Below are 20,039 nucleotides of genomic sequence, written 5' to 3' on the forward strand. Positions count from 1 at the left end.
GGGGTACATGGCCTGCAACTCCGCAGCTGCGGCACACATAGCCGGGTGGAGGTGCCTCACCTTCAATCTGAAAGAACATGTTAAATTATATTCTAAACAAATTCACAGAACAATGCAAAAATTATAGTGGAATAGTATAGTTCACATATTCACAAACACAAGGTAAATGATCTGTTACAATTTGTATTGAAATCTCCTAGGAGTTCAAAGGCTGGAAACAATCTTCTAGTTTGATTGTCAAAAAAGTTCAAGAATACCAAAAAGAAAAGAAACCTGGTCTTAGCAAAGCATGAACACCTACACGCTCTTTTTCATCATAACAATGGCTTTGATCTTTTAAGAGAACCTTTTCAGACTATCTGCTAGCATAATCATAACTCAAAAGGACTTGACACTGAAGACACAAAATTTCTGCATTACCATTATGGCGTCCTGATGTAAACCTTCCAGCAGCTTGTCCTCTCTTAGATGACTGCTCTTCCCTACATGCAATGCACCATTAAATATGATCATTAGAGAGGGTGCCAAAAAATCTAGCCGCTGATATATGCGAGAGAAGGAAATGTTGTATTCTAACCATTTGAGTTCAACTGCATCAATCACAGCTGCGATTGCAGCATCTTCATCCATGACTTTCCGTCTGCAAATAGTGGTACAATATTAGTATATGCAAAAGAAGAACATCTTCTTCGCCATCGGTTAATGCCCTACAAGGTTCAGCTTAAGCAATTGAGCTAAAGACCTCCCAAAGTTAGACCGACGTTAATATCTGTATGGAGAAAGAGTGACATATAGAACATCTACTGTAAAACAGTATGCATATCATTTTGGTTCATTTTTTGAAGGAAACATGCAGAAAAGGGAAGAGAGAGTGCCTTGTCAGTCTCTATTTTCAACAAACACAAATTGTTAAGAACGTAAGATCGTTGCTCAATTCCCACTGCTTCACAGAGAAACACGTTACTCATAGCCTTAAATCCTTGATTTTTCTCTGTGTGGTACATCATATAACTAAAATTTGAGTTAGAACATGAACTAACATAAGTTGTTTCTAATTATTTTTGGAGTTGCAGTGTGGGTTGATTTTAACCGTAGTCAGTCCCTTCCTTTTCTATGTGCTAAACTTTCACAATCAAATGGTGATTGCATCCAGTTGTGCCGGTGGCAATTTTACCTACCTAATACACTATCAGTAGCATTCGTATTTCGGTATGTCCAAGAGCACAAACAAATATATTTAATTGTTTAACTCATATTTTACAGGTAGATAAAATTTCATTACATTTTAAAAAATTACGTTATAGTACTAAGTATTGACATTTCTTCTATATAATATTGTAAAGAATCTCGTTTTATTGCTGGTTGGCCCCTACCATATAGCATTTCTGCAAAGATCAGAAATAAAGGACTTCCATCCTAGGATGCTAACAAATTAGTTGGCCTTGCTTGTGCTTCTTGTGTACCAACATATTGCCTCGTCTGTTTGCTATTTACGTCTTAAGTGTTCTGTGTGATATTCGTTTATTGCCTCCTGGACTATGCATTCAAACACTGCAAAACCAGCAAACTAATTTGCAAAAGTAGACAGTAATTCTGGAGCATGCATTTACTGAAGTGTGATCAGGTGCCTGTAGAAAGCCGTAAGGGAATCCTTGAGGAAAATTAACATAAGTTCACGGAACTCATCTCAAGTTCCTTAGAAAATATGCAATTGATAAGCCTATGATTTCCCAAATCTTGCATTCTTACAACATCTGGACTTGGCATTGACCATGCAGTCAGGTTCCAGAAAAGGTGAGAAAAAAGGCCAACTTTGGCATGATTTGAGATTTCTACTCACCTACGGTGTTGGGCCCACATGTGGACCATGCCATCCTTATTTCCAGCAAGTATCTCGGTCGTCTTCTCAACTTGGCGGTCACCCCCGATAGGGCCTCTGCAACTGTTTGTGTTATTTGGGGTTCACCGGGTTGAGCAAGAAGCTCAGTTTGGCCCTCATAAATTTCAGCAAGCTTTTTTCGTTGCAAATGTTGGTTATATTGATTAGTCCACCTCCGAACCCTGCAATAAAAAAAGTCATTATCAGAACTGAGCGGTAGTATTAGGGATGCAAAATCAGTTTATTTGGACTTGAGCGGTAGTAATGGGGACGCACATCATGGCACGGCGAACCATGGCTCGAATGTTGTCCCGACTATTGTTTCAACATGGATGGCTATTGGCAATGTCCTTGGGGTACATGACTCCCACCAACGGAATTAGCACCCAGTACATTATCTCTTGCCACTTCTTTTCGCAAGCATTCATTTTTGTTGGTGCATGATCTGAATTCATTACAAATATAGGTGGTTCCCCTCGCTGAAAATAGTGGCGCTCTGATAGGTTGAGGTCATCTCTTGCCTATTGCGTTGCAGAGGGAGGTGCGGAAACATGGCATGTTGGCTAGGCCTATCCTAGAGAAGCATGCTTGCTAACAAGTTGGTATTCTCCAATCTCTCACATATTAAACATTTTGAACATATAATACTAATGAAATATGGGGGAGAATAACTTGGTAAAGCACAAAGATTGGTTACTACCTAGATAGCTAGCTCATTGACGCACATTCAGCTAGCAAATGGAACCAGTGGAAGGTATATATAGAAGCTTTCATCTATGCAATAATGAACGATGCCCACATATGGGCTGATGTGTACATAGGAACTCGAAATGCATGATAATGTCTAAATTGCATGAACACATCACGCAACTGTTCTGCATAGAAGCCACAACTATTAGTTCTGAGAATTTAGTCATCACAATTCACAACTGCTCTGCATAAAGTCCGTTTGCTATCTAGAGCATGTATATTGTACATACGTACACGCTGCACGTTTGCGAGGCTTTGCTTCCATGTACAGCATATATGCTCAGTAGTTGAATGCATTTTGTTGGGGTTTCAAGAACATTTGAACACCAATTGAAAATATATTTGCAACGTACTCCTACACAATAGCACTGTACGCACACAAACCAACAAGCACAACCATCGATCAGGCATGGTACATGTCCAGGAACAGGTCGACCTCGTAGACGAGGGACTCCGGCGTGGGGCTGCCGGCGCGCGTCATGACGCAGTACCCGCGCGCCATCCTGAAGGTGCCGGTGCCGCCCACCACGGCGCGCTCGATGGCGCTCGTGAAGCTCAGCACGGGGCCCAGCATGGCCAGAGTGCTCCCGCGGCGCTCGCCGGCCGTGAAGACGAGGTTGATCGCCGATTGCGCGCCCGGCGGGCTCACGAGCCCCGCGCTGACGAAGAGGCCCTGGTACCGGCGGACGAGCGACGAGTTCCTCGCGTCCGGCCCGTAGCGCAGCTCGTCGTCGAGCACGCCGACCGCCCCGAACGTCGCGTCGGCGCCCAGAGGGGACGGCACCGCCGTGAGCGTCGTGGCGTTCGGGCCGGCGAAGGTCTCGTGCATGTACAGGTGGATGTGCGTGAGGCCGCCGGCGCGCGCTGGGAGGTAGGGCGCCGTCCACAAGGCCAGCAGGAGGACGAGCAACAGCGACGGCAAGGAGGGGGTCATGGTGATCAGAATTCAGAACGTGTAGGGCGTGTAGCAAGTAGCAACTGATATTTCAGTTTCAGCTGAGGGTGTGCAACGTTCCTGCCGATGGATTCAGCTTGCTCATAACGCTCCGTAGGCTTCATGCCTTCATCGGCTCGTTGAGGGACCGAGCCTGAGTATGACCTGCAGGCTAACAATAGACCTGCATCTGCATGCCCGTATATGTAGCTGTCACAACTAACAAATTAATTAAGACATTCATTTTATATAGTTTCAAAAAAAAAACAAGTATTTTTTAGCTAGCAGTGTTATCTACTTCTTTGACCATCTGGTTGACCACCTTTGCAACCATCATGAAGTTAGTGTTTTATTTAGATATCGGGATATATTTTTTGTAGATTTTATTTAGTGTGTTTACGGGACTGTCTATTTAACATTCGACTGATTTCCAATTGACTTTCATTCAAATTTTCTGACAAGTAAAGAGATGACATCTGTATGTCCAAAACACAGACGATACTTGTATGTTTGTATGTCCAACAAAACGGGCCGGACTAAAAGTTCTTACCCGGTTCTCACCGAACCAAAACATAACCCGATTCATTTCTGCTCAACTACGCAACCAACCAGGCCCTCCTGGACCACAAAACACGCCTAACAAAAAGAGAACAAAAGTAGGATTATCAGGTTTTACATAACACCAACACTCTCCTACTCTTTTTTGCTCACCCTTATAATATACAAACATCTTTTACGTGAACTTGTCTGCAGAAAACATCAAAGAATCTAATGAAAAAAAATGGAATCATTAGGTTCTAACTGTGATGCCCCCGATTCAATCGTACACTAATCATACACGCAAACGTGTACGATCAAGATCAGGGACTTACGGGAAGATATTACAACACAACTCTACAAATAAAATAAGTCATACAAGCATCATATTATAAGCCAAGGGCCTCGAGGGCTCGAATACAAGAGCTCGATCATAGACGAGTCAGCGGAAGCAACAATATCTGAGTACAGACATAAGTTAAACAAGTTTGCTTTAAGAAGGCTAGCATAAACTGGGATACAGATCGAAAGAGGCGCATGCCTCCTGCCTGGGATCCACCTAAACTACTTCTGGTCGCCGTCAGCGGGCTGCACGTAGTAGTAGGCATCTCCCGAGTAGTAGTAGTTGTTATCAACGGTGGCGTCTGGCTCCTGGACTTCAACGTCTGGTTGTAGCAATCGGATATAGGAAAGGGGAAAAGTGAAAGAAAAGCAACCGTGAGTACTCATCCAAAGTACTCGCAAGCAAGGAGCTACACCACATATGTATGCATTGGTATCAAATGGAATAAGGGTATCATATGTGGACTGAACTGCAGAATGCCGGAATAAGAGGGGGATAGCTAGTCCTTTCGAAGACTACGCTTCTGGTAACCTCCATCTTGCAGCAGGAGAAGAGAGTAGATGGTAAGTTCACCAAGTAGCATCGCATAGCATAATCCTAACCGATGATCCTTCCCTCGTCGCCCTGAGCGATCACCGGTTGTATCTGGCACTTGGAAGGGTGTGTTTTATTAAGTATCTAGTTCTAGTTGTCATAAGGTCAAGGTACAACTCCAAGTCGTCCTGTTACCGAAGATCACGGCTATTCGAATAGATTAACTTCCCTGCAGGGATGCACCACATAACCCAATACGCTCAATCCCATTTGGCCGGACACACTTTCCTGGGTCATGCCCGGCCTCGGAAGATCAACACGTCGCAGCCCTACCTAGGCACAACAGAGAGGTCAGCACGCCGGTCTAAATCCTATGGCGCAGGGGTCTGGGCCCATCGCCCATTGCACACCTGCACGTTGCGTACGCGGCCGGTGAGCAGACCTAACAACCTCCATTACAAAGGAAGTTGCGTTACGCGGTCCAACCCGGCGCGCGCCGCTCAGTCGCTGACGTCACGAAGGCTTCGGCTGATACCACGACGTCGAGTGCCCATAACTGTCCCCGCGTAGATGGTTAGTGAGTATAGGCCAGTAGCCAGAATCAGATCAAATACTCAGATCTCGTTAAGCGTGTTATTTGAAGTAACCGCGAACGCCGACCAGGGCCAGGCCCACCTCTCTCCTAGGTGGTCTCAACCTGCCCTGTCGCTCCACCTCAAAGTAACAGTCGGGGGCCACCGGGAACTCAGGCCCACCACTACCTGGATGGAGCCACCTGCCCCTTCAGCCCCCATCTCCAAACAGTATCACCGGTAATGTAACAGTGTAAAGTATAAAGTATATGCCCGTGATCACCTCCCGAAGTGATCACGGCCCAATAGTATAGCATGGCAGACGGACAAGAGTGTAGGGCCACTGATGATAAACTAGCATCCTATACTAAGCATTAGGATTGCAGGTAAAGGTAACAACAGTAGTAGCAAGGACAGGCTATGCATCAGGATAGGATAACGGAAAGTAGTAACATGCTACACTACTCTAATGCAAGCAGTATAGAGGAGAGTATGCAATATCTGATGATCAGGGGGGGGGGCTTGCCTGGTTGTTCTGGCAAGTAGGAGGGGTCGTCTTTGATGTAGTCGAACACACGAACATCGGCAGCGGTCTCAGAGTCTACCGGAAAGAAGGTACGGAGGGGGAATACAATAAATAACAGAGCAATCAAATGTAACACAAAGCAAGACGCAGCAATACGTTGTGCTAGGGGTGACCTAACGCAGGGATAGGTGATACCGGCGAAAAGGAAAACATCCAGGAAAGTATTCCCGGTGTTTGGCATATTCGGACAAACGAACCGAAGGGGGAAGATTGCAGGTTCGCTGTGATGGGGCATGTGGCATGTAGGTAGATGGCGTATTCGGATTCGTCTTATTTTTCTGAGCATTTTTCATTTATAGAATATTTTGATCCGAGTTACGGTTTAATATCTATGAATTTACAAAGTTTTAAAGGGTTTTCTAAATTGTCTTAATTCAAAATTAAGCGTCTAAATACTTTTGTCACATGGGGCTGTCCTAGCCAGGGTGTATGACAGTGGGGCTACAGGGTCTAGTCAGCAGTAGTTGACCATTCAATGTTGACTAGTCAACAGGGCCCAAGGGCCCACATGTAATTGACACATGTGCTAAAAGACTTAACTAAACTAGTAAAAAAAATAAACAAGGGGGGGCACTGGTCATTGGGCCATCTAACTAATCTACCAATTAACAGGGCTAATCCCACCTAACCAGGCCGGCCCCTACGTCTAGCACCCCAAGGCCAACGCTGGGCGCTCGTTCCAGCCAGCGAGGCCAGCGCCGGCGTGCGGAGGAAAGCAGGGCGCGGCCCTGGCAGGTGCGTACAACAGCGATGACAGGCTGAGCGTGCAGCAGAGGGAAGCTACAGCGCGCGGGGTGGCAAGCGGATGCGGGGCAGCAACAGCGATGGCGCTGCAGAAGCAACAGGGGGCGGCGACAGCAGCAGAAGTAGCAACGGGCAGCAGTGGCTGCGGGCGTCGCGAGTAAGTAGCAGCTGCAGGAGCAGCGGCAAGCGAGCGTCAGCTGCGGCAGCAGGAGCGGCTGTGCCTGCGTGCGGGAGCGCAGCCACGGGTGGCCAGAGGCACGCGTGAGCGCGACCACGCAGCGGTGAGCGCGAGCTCCGGCGCGACGGCGTACAGGTTCTACGGCGACGAATTCAACGGGGAAAAGAGTGGGAATCGGTGGAGGTACTCACCCCGGAGTTAATGGTGAGCTCGAGGAGGTTGGGGGCGAACCGGAGGGGCGGCACGACGGCGAGAGGCATGCGGTGGACGATGGGGAAGAAGGCTCGATCCCGACGATTGACGGCGCCCCGGCTCGAACTAGTGGTTGTAGTCGAAGTAGAGGAGCCCGGCGCGTCTCCTGGCAAGGTGTCAGCCCGCGGGGAACTCGGTGGCCATTGTAACGATGGGGCGGCGGCGATTGCGTCTTTGGGCGCGGACGAACTCGAGGGGGAGAGAGACGAGCGAGGGGAACGGGCGTGCTAGGGTTACAGGGGAAGAGTGAGGGGGTGCAGGGGCTTGCTCTTATCCCCTCCGTTGAACCGCAGGATCAACGACGCGTGTGCATCGGCGGCGTTGACGTGCGTGCTGCGTCCATGGCGCCTCTGGTGAACACAGGAAGGAGATGACCGCTGTGGTGGGTTGGGCCGGTACTGTAGCTAGTGGGCTCAAGTGCACAGTGCACTTTAGCTCTTGTTCTTTTCTTATTGTTCTATAACTTTTATTCTTTCTGTTTTGACTTTAATTTTAATAGTAAACTAGTTTTATAAAATGTGAAACTTGGTCCATAAATAGTGTTGCTAATTTAGAATCTGCCACAAAAAGGTTTCGGAGTTACATAAATGTTTTGGAATTTTACAATTTGGAAAGGCATTTTAAGTTACTGTTTTGACCCTGTTTTAATTATTTTTTGGGGGCATTTAAATACCTTATAAAATGTTGGTTATTATATGTTAATTACTTAGAGAATATTTGCAACCCAACGAACATTTTGTCTTTTAAATTTTGAAGAAAACAATTTGACATGCAATTTGAATTTGAATTTGAGTTTGATTTGGAACAAAGTGATGATTGGGAAACTAATTGTGATGACTTGGCAGTCATTAGCAGGGGATTACTGTAGCCTAATTATCCGGGCGTCACACTAACTGACTGAAAGCAACACTGAAATTTATTTAGATCAGGGTAAAAACAGTGAACCAAACAGGAAATACAGAGTTAAAAAAGCATTCTAAATACACATGAAAATATGTGATGCATTACAGTGTAATGTAGCTGCAATTTACATTGTCAGAAATCCAGGAAATTAGAGATAAAGCATGGACTATGATAAATGTGGGATATTGCATTAAGACAACTGAGGATATGCAGTGAAAAAAATCAGAGGAGCTCCACTGTAAATACCTACAGTATATACAATGTAAAAAGTGGGGTGTTTACAGAGTGTAATTCCCTAAAATAATCTTAGGTATTGCACTGTAATACCTACAACTTTTACAGTGACTATTCTGTAAATTACACATAAAAAATTACATTGAAATCAAACTGAAAAAGCACACTGCAGGAATGACAACAATGAAGTAGGCACAAAGACAACATTTTAGACACATCAGAGAAAATTCACTGAGTAAATAAGTAGAAATTGCAGTGCAAACACCAAGGAATGACAACAATGAAAAATCACAGGAAATTACAATGTGAACACCAAGGATTTACAGTGACTAAAGCTCTGGAATTACAGTATACATTCTAAGGAATTACTCTGAAAGTAAAGCACAGTGAAGGACCACATGAATTATAGTGCTTCACAAGGAAAATTTACAGTCTAAATACACATGAATTACTATAAAATAAGTACAGCAAAATACAATCTAAGAACGCAGAAATTAACCAGAAGCAAATCAGGGCATTCTGGCAAATTACAGTAAGCACCTTGTGGGAACATGTATTGACAATGTCACAAGAGTTTCTTGTTCATATTATTGCAAATATTGACATTTACTTTTTCAAAATTGCAGATGGGAAGCAAGCAAAGAACAATAACTGAACTTGATATACTCACAATGACACAAGAACTCGTTCTAAATGTGAGATAAAATAGCAAATAATGATCTCAGAAACTTGAAGAAAAATGCTATGTACATAATAATGAAAAGTTGGCAATCTATTGCAGGAAACATTTTCATTTACTGCTCCCCTACAATCTGACATTATATACAACGCAAAAGACCTAGTTATCTACATGATGGAACTAGCAAAAGCAAAGCGTGAAGAAATCAAAACTACAATACAGTACATACATTACAGCAAACCCAGCTCCATGACTTCATGAGCACATATATAATACAAAAAAACAGGGGAGGAAATACTCTGATAATTACATTTAATTTGCAGAGGAAAAGCACTGAAATTCCATGAGATGTGCAAACAAACAATAAGATACATAAGCAAAAAAGATTAATTATGGCCTAAATACAGAACTACGACACTGGGAAACTGCAGTGCAACAGTAAAGAGAGGAACAGACTAAAGCCATCAGAGAGTTTAGTATAACAATGGGGGCTGACAACATTCCTTCTTCAAGCACATGATAATTTCCTCTTCAATGATTCACTTTATGCAAAAACAAAAAAAGACAAGGGTCAATCCAAACAAAGATCATAAAAAACACAATCAACTACTTCAAGAAAAAGAACACACATGATTCATATATAACTTGAATAGAGCGTTGTCAAAGCCTCCATTATCACCAAGAAGTCCCTGAAAAAAGTCAACAGACCCAAATTAAAAATCTGAAATAGAGAAGAAAGAAGAAAATAAAAACTAAAGAAGAAGAAACAAATAAGTACCAATGACATAGCATTAGAACCATCGTGCGCGAAGTCATTAAGCACAAATGGAACATTCAAAGAATATGCACTCTCAATAGATGATACTAATGGAATGTCCTGGTGAGAGACTTTCCGTAGCCTACCCATTAGAATAAAAAGCAAAACAAATCATAAAAAAAATGAGAAACATATCCGAGAGCTAGCTCTAAACACATGAATATGGCATAGGAATGTAGCTCAAAAATTGCGGAGAATGAAATAAAATTACAGAGAAATGCAGCTGAAATTTACAATCAAATTACAGTGAAAAACTAGGGAATTACAGTGTAAATCTCAGTCAAATTACAGAGTAAATCTGACGCAAATTCCAATGTAAATCTTGATCAAATTACAGTGTAATATCTGGGACATATCACAATGCAAATCTGGGGAATTACAGTGTAAAACTCAGTCAAATTACATAGTAAATCTGAGGCAAATTCAGTGGAAATCTCAGTCAAACTACAGTGTAATATGTGCGACATATTACAGTGCAAATATGGGGAATTACAGTGAACGCAGTCAACTTACATAGTAAATCTAGGCAAATTCCAGTGTAAATCTCGGTCAAATTACAGTGTAATATCTGAGACATATTACAGTGCAAATCTAGGGGATTACATTGTAAATTTGGTCAAATTACAGAGTAAAAGTAGCTGAAATATACACAGAAAACGGAGGGCATATAACAGTGTAAAATCTAGGGGATTGCAGTGTAAATCTCGGTCAAATTACGGAGTAAAAGAAGCTGAAACATACATAGTAAATCTACGGCATATTGCAGTGTAAATCTAGGGGATTACAGTGCAAATCTCGGGCATATTATAGTGTAAAAGAAGCTCACATTTACAAAGAAACTCTGTGGCATACTACAGTGCATATCTGGGACATACTAGGCATATTACACTGCCTACCTAATATTTGGAGATTAAAAGGCTACACTGGATATACCACACTGCAAAATCTAACACTAAAAAACAGAACAAATTACAGTGCTACTACACATGGAATTACAAAGTAAATGCCGAGGAATTACAATGATAGTGCACAGAGAAATACATGGGATTACCCTTGAGACTACACTGCTCACTCTGCAAACATCTCACACGGGAATAAGCACTGGAAAAGCCTAACACAGGGAAACAATTAATACTACCAAAATACAAACAACTACAACCAAAATCAGGAGGGTTGGAGTAGAACTGCCATGAACCAACCAGACCAAGAAAATATAGAGCCTACCTATCCAGCAGAAATTACTGAACCCTAACCACAAGAACAACCCTCTGATGACACCTACCACCGCCTATAACCGATGGGATCAAAACATGGAGACCTAAAACCTAACAGCGGAACCACAACCCAGAACAACAGACTAATTCATACATCTACAAAAAAAGCAGAGGAGGAACCAACGGAATCTACACATACCCCGAAGCTGAACAAATAGCTGCGTCTACAAGAGCTTTCCACAACAATACCCTGGAACCTACACACACCAGGAAGCCAAGCAAAAACAGAGTTAGATCTAGAAGCTAAGGGGCAAAAACATGCGAAATCACACAGGGGGAGGGGGAGATGAGAACAACGAACCATGGCAACCGTGAATCAAAGAGAAAATTAAGCTCCAGCAGGGGGAAAGGGGACGGAATCGCCTCCTCTTCTCCACCGCTCTACGTCTAGCTCTCTCTCTATCAAATCGAAAACTATCGAACACTACCGCATGAAATGGGCAAGGGAAATGCGCAGAAAAAACCAGACAGAAAACCACACCTGGCGAGCGGCGGAAAAACGGGCTGGAGCCAAACGAAACGTGCGCCCGATAAGAAAAACAGACCCAAAACGACAACTCTCAGCGCGAATCTTAACACGAGATTGAACGGACACAGATTTGAATGAAAGCCAATTACAAAACACTCGACTGAAAAATAGCAAAACCGTTTATTTATTTATTCGAATGAAGATGCACAGAATATACTGTACAAGAAGGAAATTGTGTTGAGTCATAAGAGTGGCAAATATATCCGCTGAGAAGATACACGAGGAGGAGCGGCCCAATGATGTTTTTGGGAAAGTCTTTTCCCTGATAATAAAGCACGGTTGACTCCATGAGTTCACCGTCACAATACGCTTCTTTCCCTAATTTTATGCTTTCAGTTTGAATTTAAAATATATTTGAGGTGGTACTAAATTTTGAGCTTCGTGCATCGCCTGATCGAGCAAGCGATCGAGCATCCTCCCATCTCACACGTCCGGCCCACCTTGACCTGTCCATGAAATCAAGTAATTCAGGCCTCTTCTTTTCACGTCTCACACATATGGGCCAAGTTGGGCCGTCGCTCGAGGACTAAGTTGTTGCCAAAAAGAAAGATGCGGCAGCAAGAATCGAAATCGCAACCTGCGTTTGGATAAAATTACATGGTCCAACAGACCTATCTCATGGTTGTTGAAAACAACGTCTCAGTTCTTTATATATGCGGTGGGGGGCTCCAAAAATGGAGCTTTCAAATACCTAAAGGATTATTTGTGGAGTAAGGTCCAAGGGTGGATTGAACAAACCATATCAAGTGCTGGAAAAGAGGTTTTGATCAAGGCTGCAGCCCAAGCAGTTCCTGTATATTCAATGTCTTGTTTCAGGTTGCCACAGGGACTATGCGAGCACTTAGATATGTTGATCAGGAAATTCTGGTGGGGGAGCAAGGATGGAAAGAGAAAACCAAGTTGGGTCTCTTGGGAAACAATGACACAACCTAAGAGCATGGGTGGTCTAGGTTTTAAGGATTTTGAGCTTTTTAACCTTGCTCTGCTTGCGAAACAAGCATGGCGTATACTACAGACGCCGGAATCTTTGAGTGCAAGGATCTTGAAGAGCATTTATTTTCCCAATGGGTGTATCTTATCAGCAGAAGTTGGAAGTCACCCCAGCCAAATTTGGCGCTCTATTATTGAGGGACGGGACATACTCAAACTTGGGCTGATTAGACGCATAGGAAATGGTGAGACAACCAATATCTGGGTGGACAATTGGATCCCCAGGGATGTGATGATGAGGCCATATGGGAGGAGATCTACCAACCCCCCCCCCCCCCCGATCTTGTTTCTGCCTTGATCGACCGCACAACAGCTACATGGAATTAGGAGAGGTTGGAGGAAGTTTGCATACCAATAGATATCCAGGCTATTGTCCAAATTCCAATCTGCACTTTAAATATCCCGGATAGATGGGCTTGGAACTTTGAAAGAAATGGAAGTTTTACCGTTAGGTCGGCCTACAGGATGTTGGTGATCACAAAATACAGAAGATGCATGTGGATGGATGGGAGTGCGGGCTCATCAAGCACTGACAGAGATGAGCAATCTTGGAAACTCCTCTGGGGAACTCAAGTACCTGGGAAGATACGTATGTTTTTGTGGAGATTAGCACACCACTCCATCCCAATTGAAGATGTGAGGGCGAAGAGGAATATGGCAACAACGAGTGCTTGCAGCTTTTGCGGTGCGGAGGACTCATGGCGACACTCGTTACTCGAGTGCTCAATGGCAAGATGCGTATGGGCTTTGGTTGATGGGGAGCTGGCGGAACATCTATGCGAAACGACCAAGCCTAGCGCTAAGCATTGGTTATTCACAATGAAAGACACGCTATCGCATGCAACATTCGTGAAGCTATCGGTAACCCTGTGGGCAATTTGGTGGCGAGGAGGAAAGCAATACATGATGAAATTTTCCAGAGTCCTTCAGCTACTCACTTGTTTATATGCAATTTTATTAGAGAACTTGATATCCTTTCAGTTAAAAAGGTCATTCAGCAGGAAGTCAATGGGGCGGGTGCACAGCGACCCAAAGCACCCCCACCGCTTCATGAAAATTCATGTTGATGCTAGCATTGCAAGAAACCAGAGCAGAGGAGCTGCCTCGGCCGTGTGCAGAGATGCTAATGGGAATTATGTTGGAAGCTCCTCGCTGGTCATCGAGGGATTAAGCAATGCTACAACTATGGAAGCAATTGCTTGCAGGGAGGCTCTCTCCTTGGCAGATGATCTGATGCTACAGAACTTTGTTGTGGCGTCCGACTCGAAGCAGATTGTGGGTGAGATCAATAATGGCGCCAATGGTGTACACGGAGCCATTTTATCAGAGATAAAGAATAGGGCTCTTTTGTTTAACTGCACTTTTACTTTTGAAGGCCGAGCGGTTAATCGCGACGCCGATAGGTTAGCCAAGTTTTCAAACTCTTTAGATCAGGGAAGACATGTTTGGTTGTTGCAACCCCATGATCCAATTGTAATGCCACTCCATGTGGAGTTTGATCAATAAAACTTGGTGATACCCCTCAAAAAAAGTTCTTTATATATAGTACCACCTCGCGTCTTTACCTGCAATAACACCAGTTTATATACATCTGTGAATTCAAATCAATAAACAGCCTTGAGGATTAAAACGGAGAAGAGGGTAAACAATGGGACCGTTCTTCTCTGGAAAGAACCAAGAGACTTGGAAAGGAAGCGGTCAGCTGCGTGCTTTAATGGAAGAATTAAGAAGGCCCTGAAAAGGAAGGAAATCGATTAACCAGACCCGAAATTCTGGCATGCAAGTATTGTTTATGTATTTCCTTCCTGCTGCCCCCACACCCTAATCTCGCATGCATAGTAACGGGATGCCTACCTTGCACACTTCTAAGTGGACACACCACATGTCCTCCAAGTTTGGCAGAAGTTTTTTTCATATTTGAATAATCAAACTTTTTCTATATCTTCAGGTCATTGGAGTCGTAGATTTCAGATCATCTAGACATCACACAAGTTGCTAAAAGAAAGAAAATGTATTATTTTCCTCCATTTTTGAATCTAAATATTTGTATTTTTTAATGTTACTAGAGATGAGAGTAATCGTATTTGTCATGTTTGTTGGAGTTGGATATAAAAAATGGCACATAATGCCACATGGTGTAGATTTTTTTTTTGCCCGTTGCAAGCACGAGCATTTGGACTAGTAAATCCAATATTTCTTTTCTGACCAACAGGGTCTCCTCGGTCTTCATTCCATTGAAACGAAATCAAAAAGTAAATCCAGTATAAATCTCTATCTCTACCTACTAATAAAGCACGGAACGCTTCTGGTCGTACGTCGTCGGCATTTTTACAGAAAATCTCCTGCTGTTTTGGGTATTCAACCCGCAGTACTATTATAAGTCAACCCGAAGCGGTACTGACAAGAGAGAAAAAGAAATATGCCGTTGTGTGTCGCCGGCCCACCCCCACGCCGATACGCGCCGTCGGTGCATCAGTTGGACGAGGTGCCTGGCCTCCTTGCGAGCTGCGAGCCAAAAAGAAGTAGTGAGGTTCACTCAAAAGAAAAGCAGTGAGGATGAGCGGTGCAGGATCGGTCGGACCTGGGGGCATGCATCATGCATGGCGCATGTGGCGGAGGAAGGCTGTGGGCGTCTGAATCGAGTCGGAGGCGAGGCTGTTGGCTGGATCCGGAGCACGGTCCGGCTACTGGGCGGGTGGCCAGATCGGGCGACGGCAGAAGAGCTCCAGGGGGCCCATCCATGGCTGTCCTCACCGACGCGGGGGGCGGGGGGGCGGGCGACATGGGTGGGGGGGGGTCCCTGGAGGGCACCAGCGGGCCACGTAGTCGGATCTAGCAGCCGACGGATCGAGACGGAGAGGCGGCGACCTCCGTTGCCGGGCTCCCTGAAGAAAACGTGTGAGAGAGATTAGAGAGAGAAGGGGAAGAGAGGGAGGGGGCGGGCATCGGCTTGGCCTGCTTGCGCGCGGTTGGAGGAGGCAGGGCCCTTACCTCGATCTGGCGCCACGGTCCCTAGGGCGTGCGGAGGACAGGAGGAGGGAAGAGAGATGGGGGGTGTGTGTGACGCCCCCGATTCAATCGTACACTAATCGTATCTGGCACTTGGAAGGGTGTGTTTTATTAAGTATCCGGTTCTAGTTGTCATAAGGTCAAGGTACAACTCCAAGTCGTCCTGTTACCGAAGATCACGGCTATTCGAATAGATTAACTTCCCTGCAGGGGTGCACCACATAACCCAACACGCTCGATCCCATTTGGCCGGACACACTTTCCTGGGTCATGCCCGGCCTCGGAAGATCAACACGGCGCAGCCCTACCTAGGCACAACAGAGAGGTCAGCATGCCGGTCTAAATCCTATGGCGCAGGGGTCTGGGCCCATCGCCCATTGCACACCTGCACGTTGCATACGCGGCCGGAAGCAGAACTAGCCCCCTTAATACAAGAGCAGGCTTACGGTCCAATCCGGCGCGCGCCACTCAGTCGCTGACGTCACGAAGGCTTCGGCTGATACCACGACGTCGAGTGCCCATAACTGTCTCCGCGTAGATGGTTAGTGCGTATAGGCCAATAGCCAGACTCAGATCAAATACCAAGATCTCGTTAAACGTGTTAAGTATCCGCGAACACCGACCAGGGCCAGGCCCACCTCTCTCCTAGGTGGTCTCAACCTGCCCTGTCGCTCCGCCACAAAGTAACAGTCGGGGGACGTCGGGAACCCAGGCCCACCTCTACCGGGATGGAGCCACCTGCCCCTTCAGCCCCCAACTCCGAACAGTACCACCAGTAATGTAACTGTGTAAAGTATATAGTATATGCCCGTGATCACCTCCCGAAGTGATCACGGCCCAGTAGTATAGCATGGCAGACGGACAAGAGTGTAGGGCCACTGATGGAACACTAGCATCCTATACTAAGCAGTAGGATAGCAGGTAATGGTAACAACATTAGTAGCAAGGACAGGCTATGCATCAGGATAGGAATAACAGAAAGCAGTAACATGCTACACTACTCTAATGCAAGCAGTATAGAGAAGAGTAGGCGATATCTGGTGATCAAAGGGGGGCTTGCCTGGTTGCTCTGGCAAGAGAGAGGGGTCGTCAACACCGTAGTCGAACTGGGGGGTTCGCCGGCAGCCTCAGGGTCTACCAGAAAGAAGTAACGGAGGAGGAACACAATAAATAACAGTGCAATCAAAGCTTCACAAGGCATAACATGACAATACGCGGTGCTAGGGGTGCCCTAACGCGGTATGAGGTGGTACCGGCGAAGTGGGGAAACCTCCGGGAAAATATCCCCGGGGTTTCGCATTTTCGAACAGATGAACTGGAGGAGGAAAGTTGCGTGTTCGCTATGCTAAGTATGCGTGGCGGACGAACGGGCTGCCAAATCGGGTTCGTCTCGTCGTTCTGAGCAACTTTCATGTACAAGGTATTTTCATCCGAGTTACGGTTTATTTTATATTATTTTTAGAAGATTTAAATCAATTTTAGAATTATTAGAATTAATTTAATTAGAAAATGCCATTATGATGTCAGCATGACATTAGGGTGATGTCAGCAGTCAACAGTCAGTTGACTTGGTCAAACTGACGCGTGGGTCCCAGTTGTCATTGACTTAGGTTAACTAAACATGATTAGTTAATTTAATTAAGTGATTAGGTTAATTGAACATGATCAATTAAGTTAATTAATTAGTTAATTAACTCTTTAATTAATTAATTAATAATTAATTATTTTCAATTCCTTTTTTTAATGTTCTCAGGGGGCGTGGGGCCCCTTGCCCAGTGGCACAGAGGCCACTGGAGCGGGCGCGCGGGTGTGGGGTAACGGGCGCCTGGAACGGGCGCCGGGCACCCGCCCAGGTCGACGCGGGAGGGACGGGCGCTGGGTGCCGGCGACCAGCTCGCCGGGGAAGTAGGGCGCAGCCCCGGCAGTGGTGGCTCTGGGGGCGACGTAGGGCGCGGTTTCGCGTGCCGGCGTGCGTGCATGGGAGCGGCGAGCTGCAGTCGGGCAGGAGCCGGCAGGGAGCAGGGCCGTGGGCGCGTGAGCGACTACAAGCGGTGGAGGCGGGGCGGCGCGAGGAGCATGAGGGGCCGGGGTGGGCGAGGCCAGCACGCGGTAGCAGTAGGAGCTGGCCACGGCGGGCGACCAAGGCCATGGCCGGCGCGCAGGAGCGCATCGACGAGGTGTGCCATGGATGCAGGGGGGTGTGGCCGGCGCAGGTCGCGGCACAGGCAGCAGCAGCAACGAAACATGGGCGAGGCCGGCGGTGTGTGGCGACACGAGCGAGGCGGGTCGGCGCGGTGTGGCGGTGCACGTGCATGTGTGCGCGTGCGCGCGAGGCGGGGAGGAGAGTAGGAGGCCGAGGGCCTCACCGTGGTGCGTGGGGAACGGGGCAGTGGTGCGTGAGGAGGGCGGCGGGGACGACGACGTAGAGGAAAAGCAGGCCGGCGGGGGGGAGCGATCCGGGCGTCGAAGGTCGATTCGGGCGGCGGCAGCGTCCTGGCGTAGGGCAGCGACCTCCTCTCCCGATCTCGATCCAATCGGGGGGAGAGGAGATATTTTTGTGGGGGGGGGGAGTGGGTGTCGGTGGTGTTGGACTGGGGGAGTGGGGGGTTAAGGCGGCGGGGTGGGCCGGCCCATTCAGGCGGCCGGGGTCCGTGTGGACGGCCAGCTGGGCCAAAAGGCCCAGCGTGGCGGGGGGAGGGTTTTCTCCTTTTTCCTTTTGTTTTTTGTTTATTTCTGTTTATCTATTTTCTGTTTCTTTTAGTTTTACTTTATATGTAGTTTTATAATATATCAACTCAGTTCCTAAATTAGCATTATTAGTTAGGCTACTGCCATAATTAATTTGGCACTAAATAAATTAGTTTTACATTTGTTTATTATTTAAAAGTATTTAATAATTGTTTTAGCCCCTGTTTTTATTTAGTTTAGGCACTTAAACATTTTGAAAAAGGTTGGTTCCAACACCCAAAATAAGTTAGGGATTATTTGCCACATGATGATCATTTTAGTTTTCATGTTTGAGAAGTTTAGAATTTCACTTATTATTTGAATTTGAATTTGAACCGGATTTGGATCAACGTGAGATTAGTAACAGTAATAGTGGTGACATGACATCATTAGCAAAGAATCACTGTAGCTTAATTACCCGGGCGTCACAGTGTGGCACGGACGGAACTGGGGGCGGGGCGGAGAAGAGGAGAGAGCAGCGCTGATGGGGGCGTGGATTGATGACGAGCACGAGCAGTGCTGTGTGGATAAGGGAGCTCTCCGGTGGGGATTTTTGTCTATTTTTTTATTGATTGCACACCGATCAGAAGCTGCTGGATTGATTTATATTTCCAGTCGATGATTGTGGACCATGTTTTTTTTACCCCATGCCCTTTTGTTGTAGTATTATTTTTGGGTGATGCCACGTAAGTTATATTATTGCTGTATTTAAATGTTGATATTAGTATATGTAGCAACAGACTGTCGGGATGGTAGCTCTAGCCTCTGCCAACGTTCTAAAAATGTAGCATCCGTTATACTGATATTAAATATTTTTGGATGCTTCTTTTTCTTGAGACATACTCCCGTTCATGGTCTCCTTGATCTCAGGATCTGCTTATTCTTAATTATCGATTTGATTTGTAGGATTTACATCAGATTGGCGCGATTTGATGAATTTGAATTGTTTTATGTTGGCCATTATAATTTTTGTGTGCTACCAATTGCAAAGAAAATGTTCTATATGAGCACTGATTTATAATTACATGCCGTTGTTTGTTGTTACTGATGAGTTTAATGTTCGTGCCAAGCCATTCGGCGTGCGCCGGATAGAGAGGGGGCCGAGGGAGCAAGCGTCCGGTGGATGGAGAACATGAGGGGACGAATGGCGCGATGTATGTGTCCTTGTGGATAAGGGGCACGCAGCACAATGCGTAGTGGGCGGTGGGTAGTAAACAGTAGTGGGTGCTAGATGTTGTGCTGCACAGACCCGAAGTTGCTAGACGTGCGCCGATTACAACTTGCTGTTATTTGTTGATACAAATACATTATCTGATATAATAATTACTTCAATAAAAAATAAGATTCCTTTTAGAGATTATAATATGTACTACATACAGAGCAGGGAAGATATCTGGGGCTCACCGGTACATGTTGACCATCAAGATATTTCTCAACTCTGGATGTCACCTATGTCTTGGTGAGATAGGGAGGAGAGAGGGAGTGATGATAGCGAGAGTATGACAACGGACGGCGCATCTTGATTGTGTCCTGTTTCACCCTGCACGACAGCTGGGAGGGAAGCACTC

The 20,039-nt window shown here is 45.7% G+C and overlaps 1 protein-coding gene and 2 long non-coding RNA genes across 4 annotated transcripts; all 3 read right to left on the reverse strand.

Moving 5' to 3' along the window:
* Window positions 1-2,930: 2,930 nt before the first annotated feature.
* On the reverse strand, window positions 2,931-3,772 carry LOC125556397 (dirigent protein 1-like). Its single transcript, XM_048719140.1, has one exon. The coding sequence runs from the start codon at window positions 3,561-3,563 to the stop codon at window positions 3,033-3,035; it is 531 nt and encodes a 176-aa protein (XP_048575097.1). The 5' UTR covers window positions 3,564-3,772; the 3' UTR covers window positions 2,931-3,032.
* Window positions 3,773-4,708: 936 nt separating this feature from the next.
* On the reverse strand, window positions 4,709-11,727 carry LOC125510023. Of its 2 annotated transcripts, none has more exons than XR_007284447.1 (5): window positions 11,518-11,727; window positions 11,356-11,413; window positions 9,755-9,814; window positions 7,249-9,667; window positions 4,709-4,765 (listed from the first exon to the last, which is right to left on the reverse strand). It is a non-coding gene; the product is annotated as an uncharacterized LOC125510023 (long non-coding RNA). The 2 variants fall into 2 exon arrangements; XR_007284446.1 differs by lacking the exon at window positions 4,709-4,765 and adding an exon at window positions 6,075-6,150.
* Window positions 11,728-14,932: 3,205 nt separating this feature from the next.
* LOC125556398 lies at window positions 14,933-15,507 on the reverse strand. Its single transcript, XR_007305077.1, has 2 exons — window positions 15,317-15,507; window positions 14,933-15,240 (listed from the first exon to the last, which is right to left on the reverse strand). It is a non-coding gene; the product is annotated as an uncharacterized LOC125556398 (long non-coding RNA).
* Window positions 15,508-20,039: the final 4,532 nt, after the last annotated feature.

Source organism: Triticum urartu, chromosome 5, assembly GCF_003073215.2.
Source record: "Triticum urartu cultivar G1812 chromosome 5, Tu2.1, whole genome shotgun sequence".
NCBI classification, from domain to species: Eukaryota; Viridiplantae; Streptophyta; class Magnoliopsida; order Poales; family Poaceae; genus Triticum; species Triticum urartu.